The 13513-nt window shown below is 27.3% G+C and overlaps 1 protein-coding gene across 1 annotated transcript in view; it reads right to left on the reverse strand.

The window, feature by feature from the left end:
• Positions 1-13513, reverse strand: part of LOC107457424 (vacuolar protein sorting 13C) — a 105333-nt gene that overhangs the window by 41185 nt on the left and 50635 nt on the right. Inside the window, exons 40-49 of the mRNA XM_071179184.1 lie at positions 12428-12598; positions 9852-9971; positions 8498-8623; positions 7862-8026; positions 7654-7776; positions 4752-4907; positions 3832-3999; positions 2071-2240; positions 666-780; positions 447-584 (exon numbers count right to left, since the gene is read on the reverse strand). Of these exons, the coding sequence (XP_071035285.1) occupies positions 447-584; positions 666-780; positions 2071-2240; positions 3832-3999; positions 4752-4907; positions 7654-7776; positions 7862-8026; positions 8498-8623; positions 9852-9971; positions 12428-12598 (1452 nt within the window). The remainder of the gene's footprint in view (positions 1-446; positions 585-665; positions 781-2070; positions 2241-3831; positions 4000-4751; positions 4908-7653; positions 7777-7861; positions 8027-8497; positions 8624-9851; positions 9972-12427; positions 12599-13513) is intronic.

Here is a 13513-nt window from a genome sequence, read left to right on the forward strand (position 1 = left end):
AAAATATTATTATGTAAAACTATGGATACTGATATCCTAATCATAATTTTAGGAAAATAAATTAATTATTTCAAAGTAACAAAAAGTAAGAAAGATACTTCAAAAGTCAAAATAAAAGGATGTTCAGAATGGAATTAAAAAAAATTAAAACTCATTATGCAAGAAAAATCAGATATTCAATACCATTTAATAAGAATGGTTAAAGCTTAAAATAAAATATTCTGCTGAAAACTATTTATTAGATTTATTCATATTGGAATAAGATTTTTAATAATGAAAAAGCAAGACAATTTTACAAGAACACATTCATATCTTACTTTATTGCATGAAATTTAAGAAAGCAGAAAGGGAATAAAGTAGTAAATAGATTTATTTTAAGTAACAAAATGTTAATAAGTTAACCTAATTTTGAATTGTAAGCAATATTCTCTAGTAATGTTCAATACCTGCATAGAATAATTGATGGGATATAAAAGCAAGTTCCTTAATACAACAGTTGGATTCAAATGTATTTTGTACAATGAGCTAGATAATGTTTTGCGATTAGTTTCTTCATAATAAATCCGTTCAGCTTCTCCTGCAATCTGCAGAAAAAAAGAAAACAATTATTATTGGTATAAATATATAAATTTCATTATAAAAAGATTTTGTTAAAAGTTACCTACACTTATATAAAAAGGTTTTTTGTTAGATTCTTTATCCTTGCAATGAACTATTTTTTCCGTAGATGAATTATCAACTAAATCTTTCCAAGCAAAGGGAGGAAGTGTCAGTGTATACCTAAAACAAAATGCAAATTCCTTAGTTCCTCAGTTATATTCAAATGCTTATCATATTTAATGCTTCATGCATTAATTTACGCAAAATTCAAAGTTATATATAACTATATTCAAAAAATATAATTAAATAAATTTATCCTCCATGAAAATCTAGAAACATCAAAATTGATTAAAACAAAAAATGGCATCCTTTAAAAAATAAAATCAACTGCAAAAAGTTTTTTTTATGCAAAATAGGACTAACACAAAAAACAATAAGTATCATTTTAACTTTTTATATAGAGCTCTTTATTTGTAACGCTTAATAGAAAAATACTCACAGCGCAACTCACCAATGATAATTTATTGTATAGATTCTTTCTAATAATGACATGAAAGAATAGTTTTCCATTTTGCTCTGGTTGAGAAAATATAAATTTCATAAAAAAAATAGCTGAATATATCAGTTAGTTCTCAAAAACTATAGCTTATTTTATGTGCAGTTTGATTTTGAATGTGTGCACACTAAAGCAAGTTTGTCACAATATTAGTGCAACAAATTTGGAGCTAAAATTAGACTATGAAGTGATGTTAAAGAAAAATCTTCTAAATTTTTTTTATTTTTAAAAATTGCATGATAAATATCTCGATTGCGCTGTTGTGCCACAGGTCCCTGGTTCAATCCTCGGGCCGGGCAAGGTTGACTCTCAGCCTTTCATCCCTTCAGTGGGTAGATAAATGAGTGCCAAGCATGCTTGGGAACTAAACACTGCGGGTTCCGCGTTCGGCTGACCACCTGACCGGAACATCTGCTCCTGCACCCCAGAGCCCAAGAAAACTGAGATGGGCCTTGGCCCTCCATGGGCCAAGGCCCATCGTCATGTCAGCGTCATCGGCATGTCGTCACGGCACGACATGCCGCTGAGTTTAGTTTAGTTTTAAATATCTCGATAATCAGTGCAAATTCAAAAATTTTTTCCAAATTGATTATTTTAGTAGTAAGCAGAATGTATCATTAAAAAATAAAACAATATGCTTCTACAGAAACTGAGAATAAGTAAGTAAGATTTCAGAGTACCCTAAACACCAGGTTTAACTTAGATAATATTTGTTAAATGTAGAACTATGACATTGATAGTCTGGCTTTAAGCTTAGACACACACAATTTTATTCAAACATAATAGACAGCCAGATTTCCCTATTTCATTTCTTTTTCTTTTAAATGGTTCTTAACACATAAAGAAAAAGAAACAAAGCTGTGAGATTGTCTTCTCATTGAAAATTTAAAATTGAATGAAAAACAGTAACTAACGAAGGTTCCAGATGTTTAGGCTTAAAAAACAGTTCACTTGTTGTAGTATAAATAGCATGGAGTGGAAGATTTTCAGTCTTGTCTGGTTCGACTGTGCAACACCATTCAACTTCATTCATTGACTCTTTCATGAAATAGACATCCATTGGTGTAGAAAAATGATTATGAACCTGACAAAAGTAAAAGCTTAATGGAACACAGAAAAATAATGCGTTTTACTTTACATTATAATGTTAATTAGTATGAGTTGTTAACACCAAAATATTTGCTATAATATCTATCAATAATATGTACATTACAAAAATCAAAGCATTTAATACACACTTTAAAAAAATTTTCCTTTATCTATGCTATAAAATAAAAAATGCACAAAAGATCTGTTGCTGCTAGAATTATTATTATTTTTTTTTTTTGCTCAAGAAATCTTTACTTTCCTGAAGATAAAATTAGAAGAAATATTCTGATTTACTTAACCTAAAAAAGTAAACACAAATTTTGTTTTCTAAAAACACCAAAAGTTTTTTTTTCTTTTCTCAGAAATCAAATTACAAAGAAATAAAAGCAAATATTTTACCCTAACTATTTTCAGAATACATACATTAATTAACAAGTCCAATAAAATCAATTACTTCCTTAAAGTGACCTCAAAGTGTTCTAAAAATGACACATTTAATGTTAGATTTCTCAAGAACATGAATGAGAGTGAAAACAAGGCGGCAACAACATACAGGAAAAAAAAAGGAAAGCACAAATTATGTAACTATTTAATGTAACTTTAAATAATGCAACCAACTGTCCTCTATTATCTTTAAATGTAATAAATAAAATAACGTGAAATAATAAAGGATTAAAAAAACGCAATACATCTGTTCATTAATTATAAAAAATAAATAAATTTTTAGAACAGATATCAAGGGTCAATGCCGGTGGACATTGGGACCACTTTGCTGCCTACTCACAACATTCAAATTCTGAAAAATGTCTCATTCATAGAATTCTAATTTGTAAAAACGGTCCCTTCACAAATTAGAAATTTGTAAAAACGGATTCTTCCCAAAATTTCACTATATAAAAACAGTCGCACAAAATTGTTCCATAAGGAATTCTTGGTAAAAAAGACCTGATTTTGTGACAACATCATCAATCGAATGCGTCTAAACTCAATTTCAATATTTTAGACAATTTCCAAGTTTCCTGACTTTTTCCGATTTTCCTGGCAGCACAGCAACTCAGTTGTTGACATATAATTAATTCAGATTAACAGATCTGAACATTATTATGAACTGAGATTAACAGAAAGACAGATTCTGAACACTAGATCAAATCTTATTCAGGGTTCTTAGTAGGGTATTTTTTGTTGTTGCATTGTTCATGCAATAAGTAATAATTATTATATGAAATAGGCATGCAGAGTAATATTAATAAAATAATAAAAAATTTTCATTCTGTGATCTCAGTTCAACATAAAATGTTCAAGTTTTAGTTCTAATGTGTTCTTTCAGAAAAAATGATTTTAATGTTTTAATCTAGACAATAAAATTTTGCAAATCATCGAGGGGAAAAAATTTAAATTATTAATAAATTGGTCACACAAAACCATGCAAAATCATTGAAAATTTGACTGATATCTGAAATAAAATTTAAAATGAATATATCTTTCACTTTCATTCGTTTTAAATTTTAAAACTAGATAAAGTAATTTTTTACCGAACTCAAACAATAAAAATAGTTTAAATTAATATATGAACAGATTTACTTTACCTGCAGGATGGAATGGAATGTGATGAATTTTGAGCCATATAGTGATTGAATAGACATAACAAAACCCCATCGGTTGCCAGGATACGTAACACGAGGTAACTGGAAGAATCGCTTGTCAGTACAAGCAACAGATATTCTTCGTTCAACATTCATACCATCTTCTAAGATCTGCAAAGATTCAAATTTAATATTAAAGCAACATTTCAATGTATTGATTATTTTAAAAAGTCTGAAAAAAATGTTCACTATAGTTTAAAAATGTTTTTTTTTCAATTAAAAATATTTCGCAAAGTTTACGTCACTACTATTACTTCTTTTTACATAAATTCATTTAAATTAATTAAAATTAAAAGTTGTTTAACAGCATTTAATGATGAATAGGATTGTGTGGTAGGTGCAAGAAAAAGGAAAGTCCAGATTCACATATTGTTCGTCAAAGCTAAATGAAATTTAAATAAAAAAGATTCTGCAGTTTTTCTCAGACAGAAGACATATTTTTCACAATCAAAAATGCTTTAAAAATTTTGGACACATCTAGTTCTTACATTAGGCTTATTAATCATGTTGCAATATTAGAATTGATTATTTTATTATTATTTTATTCAGAGACTGCTAAGGCTGGAATTTCTCCTTTATTCTGCAATTTTCTATTATATCAAATTTGTTGTTCTCTAAATGAGTCTATAAGATTTGAATCACAATTATCAACCACATTATTTAAGATTTATTACTATTTAAATTAAGCAAATGAGGAACATTCAATCACTATTACAGCATTTAATAGTGATTGAATGCTGTAAACTTATTTAAAAAATATTTAAGAAGAATTTATTTATTAAATTTAAAAGATAAGTAAGAGTATTTTAATGAATTAAAATACATAATATGCAAAGAAATTCAAGTTTTCAAAATTATCTCACCATTATATTAAAATATGTTTCTTCTTTAGTATCTTGTTTTTTCAAGACAGACATTCTGTTAGAATCTGAATTTTTGGAAGACCCATATACTAAATGCAATGGAGGACAACCAGATTCAAGCTTTACACAGTTGTAATCTTTATCTTCATTTAATACCTGCAATAATTAACAAACAATACTCAAATACATTTATATTATAGAACAATGTTGAGTGGCATATTAAATAGGGTGGGCCAAAAAATATTACTATTTTACCCAGCTACTGCTACAGTTTCAAAACATTTGTATAAGATTGACAAAAATCTTTTTAATTAAATTTTTTTCTGTTTTGATAAATCGTCTGAGCTTTACTCTGGGCTTTTCCGAATTTTAAGATAACTGCTTTTGTGCACCAAATAACTGATTTTTTTTTTGGTTCTATTGGATGGTCATATTGTGCAATGCAGAAAAATTTATGTACAAACATTCGGTTAACTGAATATTCGACAAAAGGGCAAAATATTCACAACAGCCCTAGTTTACAGCACACAAGGACAAACTCAGTTTTTCCACCTCATGCAACACAGCGAAAAACTTAAAAGGGAGCTTTTGGTGAATATTTCAAATTTTAGATGATGTAAAAATTTAAATCAACTGCACCTGGCACTGTTTTTATAAATTTTAGTTGAATAAGATTTTTGCAACTTATAGGGATGAGAGTAGTCAAAAAGTGAAAAAGAGGAAATTCAAGAATATATATATATATATATATACATCTATATATATATATTCAAAATCCAAAAATTTGACAAAAAAGAGCGATTTCTAAACTTGTAAATCATGTGATTATAAATCACGATAGTTAATTTTTAAATTGTATGAATATGCATCACATGCATGATTTTAAATTGAGAGAATAAATCATGATGCGTAATTTTTACATTACGTAAATAAAAATCAAGATGCATAATTTTTAAATTGCACGAATATGAATCCAAATGTCTAATTTTTAAAGCACGCATCAATACGAAAATCGATGTTTGATATTACAACCGCATAAACGAATCACGACATTGGATTTTAAGCTCGCGTGAATACGAATCGCTACATAAGCTTTTAAAAGCGCGTAAATACAAATCGCGATATTGGATTTTTAAATCTCGTAAATAAGAATCGCGATTTACGATATTTAAATCGCCTGAATAAGAATCGCAACGTTCAACTTTTAAATCAGATAAATACGAAAATAGATGTCTGATAATAAAATCGCGATTTTAAAAATGCTTCAATACAAAACGCGATATTGGATTTTTAAATCTCGTAAAATAAGAATCATAATTTACGATATTTATCTAGCGCAAATAAGAATCACGATGCGCAACTTTTAAATCAAGTAAATACGAAAATAGATGATTGATATTAAAATCGCATGAATAAGAATCGAGATATTTGCGGAGTCTGGACTAGGGATTTCTGAAAGACTTGTTTGTATTGTTTTTGTTTAGACATAATAAATAAAAATTTACAAGATTAATTGAATGAGCAAATAAATATTTTCACCGAAAATCCACCTCATTTTTTTTTCAGTTTGCTTTCACGCCAAAAAACAGAAAGCAGCAACGTCTGAATTACGAAAATACGAGCTATCAGGCGACGGATAAAAATACGGTAAATATTATTTTCTGCGCGTAAAATCGGGGAAAATAACTAAAAGGTGGAAGGGTTAGCAACTAGGACGCAGTTTGAATATTCTGTTTATCTTTGAAAATCGTAAATAAGTATTATTGTTTTATCTCAATGACTGAATTTTTACAAAAAAAGCAGGATATTTATTTAAAAAAAAAAAAAAAAAACGAAACTTTTAGAGAATCTGAGTTGTTGATTAAAAAAAAAAAGGCTGAAATTCGAGAGACAAAAGCGAAAATCCTCTAAATAGCGGAAAAATCTCATCCCTGATTACAAAGGTCAACCAGTTTTATCCCAAGGAAATGATTTTTAGAGAAACTTCAGAGGGAGGAATGAGGGCTTCAATACTTTCGCTCCGCGGAAAATTAAATTCCTCAAAATATTTTAACTTGCGCAAAAAAAAATTTCGGCCGAAATTAGTGGGAGAAATGGAAAAATCTGAAAAAAAGCGGAAATCCGCGATTCCGCGGAAGAATCACATCCCTGAACTTAACATAAGGATTTTAAGACACAAAAACTTCATAAATTTTTTGTGAATTCGCTTTAAACTTTAACAGTACTAATGTATTGCATGGGGTACATGTTACCAATGTAGTTTCCATTACACTTAGATATTTTGGATTGGAATTGTTGTTTCATGATAAACGTTTTTTTAAGAATTTTTTTGTTCAACAAATCGCCAATTTGTTAAAAATAATTTTAAAAAACCTGTGCAAAACAAACTACAATATTAATAAACATTTTGTTCAATTTTTAGGTAAATCCAATAAAAATATGAAGTTATGAAGCCCACAAGAAGCAAATGAAACTGTGAATGTTTAAAAGATATAAATATTTTATTCCAGTATTTTTAATAAATTTTAGTATTAAACAATTCAGCTTAAAAATATCATTTTAAACTATTTTTTATGGATTTGGCACTGTTCCTGAAAGGCTGTGCCCAGGAACAGATGTTCCCTTTTGCCCTTCGCTAGCTACACTACAGAAAATATCTATCATTTAAAGCAGAATTTTAAAGTACTCTACTGAAATATACAACTTACATTTAAAGTAACAATAAGTAAAAGTAGCAAATAAATATAATTTAAATTGAAATTAAAACACAGATTTAATTTTTTGCGCATGCTTTCTAACAAATACACTAGACACTTTTAGAGCTAAAGCAATAGGAAGCAGTAGATGAAAAAGAAATTTTTTCATCCACCCTAATAAAAAATAATATTTAAATAGAAATAACCTGAAATGTTCCATTGGTCAGGATTATATTGATAGGAATGCCTAAATAATTATTCACATGAAAAGGAGCATAAGGCATTGTAGATTCTTTACCAACAGCTTTGCTCACAGCATCTTGAAATGCCTGGAAAAATGTGGTGAAATATGCAATTTTAGAAGAAATATTTGTATAAATATGTAAAAATAACAATCAATAAGTGAAACTTTACCTGTCCCAAAGTAGACAGAACATCTAAACATGTTTTACTAACTGTTAGCTGAAGAACATCTTGTGCCACTATTTGTAAGCCCATTTGTGGTGGTTGAAACACTACTTCTTCAGGTTCATCATCATCATCAGGACTAAGGTCTAAAGTATCTGTATCTTTGGTTAGCTAAGGTTGATCAGACATAATTTTAGTATTATATAATAGTGACAATAATAAATTCTATAACTAATACTAATGTCAAACAGACACAAAATAAAAAAGAAGAAAACATCAATTTTGAGATTTTTTATAAATAGCTATAAATGCATTTTCTAACTTTGATTTGAAAAAGAAACTAAATGTTGACAGCAGATAAAATATTGATTGTAAATAAATAAATAACTTTTTTTATGCTGCAAATAGTTCTAATTTATTTAGCCTATTTATTAACATCTCATATGGCGTAAATTTGAAACATTATTTTAATTTCGTATTAGCTCTAATACGTTTAAAAATTAATCAATTTTATATTTTAAAAATATAGATATAGTAAAGCTTATTAAGAAGTTATTTTTAACAAAAAATGGAAAACTAAGTCATTACATCCAATTAGAACCCCTGAAAAAAATGCACTGACTACACAAAATGAAAATGTACCTCCAACATTATTTCCCAGGAACGATGTCCTTTAGTTGTTTCTAGTGGTTCAATGATAGGTTCCCATACGGCAATCTTTTCATTATAGTATGACATTTCCATACTGAATGAGCTTCCTACATACAGCTGTTAAGGAAAAAAATTTAAATTATTACATCAGCTGAAAAAAGTAGTTACACATATTATAAAATAACTGCAGCAAAACTTTGCAAAAAGTTTATAAAAGCCTAAAAGACAAATTTACCTTAATAAATTTACTTTAGAAAATTAATGCAATGGTGAAGTTCTACAGTAGATTTAAGCTAAAATAAAAAAATAAATAATCCATTCATAAGACACAGATTTTCTTATCTGTTATTATTCAGTAAAATAAATAAAGTTAAAACATAAATTAGGGTCAGAGAAATTGAAATATAGTTGGAAAAAAAGCTTCTTTAAACTATTTTTAGCATTAGTTAAAAAACATGGCAAAATTTTGAGAAAATTTTTTTTATATTCATATTGCATTGTTTGTTTAACATTTCCAGTTACTTAATTGAGTTATATTTTATAAATAATAATCTTAATAGTAATTACTTAAGTTGATAACTAGCTGGTTTTTGCATGTTAATCATTACAGCAAGACCATGTGTTATTATCTTAAATAATATTATAATTAAAATTCTAAATTATCAATGTTTATAAGGACTTTAAACTAAAAAAAATATACTAATTTAAATCTAGGAAATTTATTTTAAGTGTTATATACATTTTGAAACAATTTTGATTCTCACATAATAAGAAAAGAAAATGCATGTGCTTGATATAACTTACTATAAATGTTAATTAATAATTTGACTATTCCTAATTATTTGTAAAAACCTACTGTTGATGTTTTCTTTTCAATTCATTTCTCTAATCTTTAAAAGAAAATTATAATAGGTAAAAATTAATTACTAATAAAAAAACATCAAGTTACAGATTGTAAAATTTCATTAAATATTAAAACTGTTTTTAAAAATTAATAAGTGCAACTTCATTATTTAATAATAACAGTATCTATCAAAATTAATTAAACAAATTAATATCAGAGATACAACTTTCTTTCTTCCAACAAATATGTTTAATACTAAAAAAAAAAAAATACTTTAAATTTTTTGAAACACAATTTTTGAAAAAATATAAGATTTACAGAAACATTTTAAAAAAGCGTTTCTGTAATTCAATAAATTTGATACAATTTTAATAGTAAAACCAAAATAAGAGCATGTTTCAGTTTATCCCAACAGAAAGTTTTGACAACCAATTTTTTTATGAATTTGCACCAATGAGGTGTAAAAATAAAATGATAAATGCAAAACTCATAAAAACTTACATTACTAGCCCAATCTTGTATATCAGCTTGAAAGGAGGACTCCATAAGTAGTAATGGAACAGTTCGAGCTCCAACTCCAGCTTCAATAGTTATTATGATTTTTCTCATGGTAAAAAGCATCTAAAATAAATTTAAATAATTTTTTAAAACCAATAAATTTTCAATAAAAAGAAAAACACTTTCAAAATTAATAGATGAAACGACACTAGTTAGTCAGAATTCATTTAATAAGAACTTATACTACATATTCATTAGAAGTCAGGAATAAGATAACCTATTAAACTTTAAGAAGCACAAGTATTTTTACACATAACATAAAGAAATATTTTAGTTGTCAAAAGAAAGCTTTTTTTTCATATAGCAATAGTTTCACAAAAACATGAATAAAAAAACTATTTTTTTACATAAAATGTTTTAACTGTGAAAACTGCACATAAATAAATATTCCCTCTAAGAAAACGTTCAAGAAACATCAAACTATGCAGAATAGTAGCAATAATTAGCACCAAATTGGACAAAAGATCAGTTTATTAATATTACTAAAATATGGTAACCAAATTAATAACAAAAATTAAATCTTGATGATTAATTTTCCACATATAATAAAATAGAAAAAATTGTTAAATGTACAATATTTTAGTGTATTTTTAGTCATATCAATTTTCAAGAGCTATAATTTGAATTATATATAATATGAAATCAAAACAAGAAAAAGTTACTATTATAATATACAGACTGGATATAGGTTTGAAAGTATAGTGTGGTAAAAAGGTACAAGAACCATGAATACCTAACAATGGATAGGTGTCTTCGTATGTAGATTAAATATTGCTAAATGAAATACAACAAAGTGAAATAAATTGTTTCAAAGTATGAATGAAAGAAAGCAGAATAATAAGAAAATTGCTATAAAATATATTTAAAAATATTTTACTAGTTAAATATACATTCAACATGTACTAGCATCCAAAAGTCCTTTCACTCAATTAATACATATTTTATCAGGATTATATATACCTTTAAAAATGGATGTTAATACTAATACTGGGTGATATGGGAATTTTAATACTATGATTTATAGTAATGAAATATCAATATTTAATGATATACAACAATATTTTTTCTGTTTTTCAAATTTATATTATTTTTTCCATTCTACTAATTTAATTATTTTCACATTGGATGAGTATTTACTACCCATATGAACTAAATTTTTTTCCAGAATTGTATCAAGCAATTTTAATCACGATTAAAAAACTACCAACAAAGTTAGCACAGTCATGATAATTATTTTATTGTTAACTTGTTGATAATTATTTTGATGTTATCATATTTGAAAATTATTGCAATATTTAATATTTGTCTTTGTCAAATACAAATATTGCGCACTTAATATTTAGTTTAGTACCCCTGTAAAATTAAGAATAAAATTCTATGCATAAAATACAGTGAAACCTCGCGTTACAGACACTCCTACAAAATGGACGCCTCTCATTCCAGCATTAATCTTCGATAAATAAACCATTATGTACTTTCTTTGCAAATTGGACACACCCGTTACTGGGCATGGACAGTCATTTATGCCATGAAACATTGTTTTTCTCTCTTCAAACCAGACACAAATTTTTTCTTAATTTGAAAAAAATATATATATATATATATTTATGGTTTAAATTCTAAGAAAAAATGCAATGTTATTCTGCCTAATACACCACTAAAAATGTTGTTAAGCTATTTCACTACTAAATCAATCATTCTCCTGTCACCTTACTTTACCTTTGCAAAGGAAGAAGAAAAAATGATACTGCTCATATGCAATATTTCAAATAGCGGCATCTTTTGATCTTTTCATATGGATCATACTGGTTATGAGAACCTACAAGCTGAAATGACACCTTAAATGCTCTCAATTCCTCTTCCCCACTGAAATTTATTCTATATTTCTAATCAATTTGGAGACTGTATTTAACACAGCTGGGATCTAGTCATTGAAGTGGTTATATAAATTAAACATTTATTCAGACATTTGACTGATGATCATTTGTAAATGTAACAACTCTGTATCATGCCTTACAGGCATGCCTTGCTGCTTTATTTTTTCTGTGCATTATGGAAAGTTTTCCTTCAAGGAGATATTATCACTTTTCCTATCAAGTGATGGGAAAGTGATTAGGGGGTGCAAACCAACTAATTAAACTGATCAAGTGACATAGAACTCACAGCTCCTATTCAGTATCATATGACTAACTTGAATGTCTGTGTAAATAAGGGAAACATTCACTTCTATGTATTACATTTAGAATTATGTATATATAAAATTTTTCATATATTCTTTTTGTATTGAAAAAGTATCTTTTAAAATTTAAATAAATATCATTGTGAATAGTTATAGATTATTTAAATATTTCTATACCATTGCAATATTCTAAAAAAAATTTATGGTGTTAAACTTCATTATTAGTGTAATCTTTCTGTAAATGGACAACTCTCATAAGGGGACAATTTTTTCGGTCCCAAGAGTGTCCATTTAACTAAGGTTTCACTGTATAATATTTAATAAATTTTATCAAACATACTTGTTGATGTAGAGTTGGTGCTACAATACTGATGGAGTCATCTTTAATTTCTGACATTGCATCTTCCGCAACAAGTGTTTCTAAAAACCAATGTTTGCCTTCTAAGGGTTTTGGTGTCCATATATCAGAATAATCTTCCTTTTCTTTAGAGATTTTATCTTCTTCTTTGGCCTATAAATCATTTTTGAAAAAATTTAGCAAATATAGAATTTTTACAGATAAATGAAATGAAATACAACAGATAGGAAGTGAGGCGGCTACGTTGACTGAAGTTAATCTACTTACCACAAACTTTTAAAAATTATTATTATTATTTGAAAAAGGAAAATAAGGATAAATTTAGTTCACTGATTTTATTTAAAAGAATATACTGTCATGCATTTAAAAATTACATACATTTATCCATTAGTTAATGGTTAATGCTGTTAACTAGTAGTACAGTAGAGAACCATTTCTCCGGTATCCAGATAACCGGAAAACCAGAAAACCGGGAAAAATTTTGATCGGTTTTCCCGCCATTTTAAACTAGAACAATTATGAAAAAAAAAGTGGAAATTGATTTCATCCTTGAAGTTGAGTAGAGGAAAATGTAAGGAAGGGGAGAATTTTTCCCCCCGTTTACCCAGAGAAACGTCATTTCCTCTGAGACCTTGAAGGCAGAGAAGGGAGGAATGTTTTATTTTTTCCTTTAGGCCGTCAATCAAGCTCAAGGGTGTGGTATGTTGATTTCGTTTTCTGTTTGATTTACGAGGGGGGTGGGGAAAATGCATTGCATGCATATCAGTGAACAGAAAAAGAAAAATATATTTATTTGACATCAACTAATAAAAATAAAATCTTTTTCTTTTGAATAAATTCTCATTCTTTGGAAGTGCGGTATCAATTGCAAGTTTTTCTTGGTGTGGAATCACATCTGCTGTAATTAAAAATCTTGTTTTTATCAACAAAAAAAATAAAATAAAAGGAGAATTGTTTATTAATTTAAACATAGGATTATTTTATGAAGCAGATTACAGTTTTGTTTTTCTGATTCCACTACGTTTGATTTTTTTTCTTTTCGCGATAAATTTCGCACTCAATAAATTA

The sequence above is a fragment of the Parasteatoda tepidariorum genome, chromosome 3 (genome assembly GCF_043381705.1).
Source record: "Parasteatoda tepidariorum isolate YZ-2023 chromosome 3, CAS_Ptep_4.0, whole genome shotgun sequence".
Classification (NCBI taxonomy): Eukaryota; Metazoa; Arthropoda; class Arachnida; order Araneae; family Theridiidae; genus Parasteatoda; species Parasteatoda tepidariorum.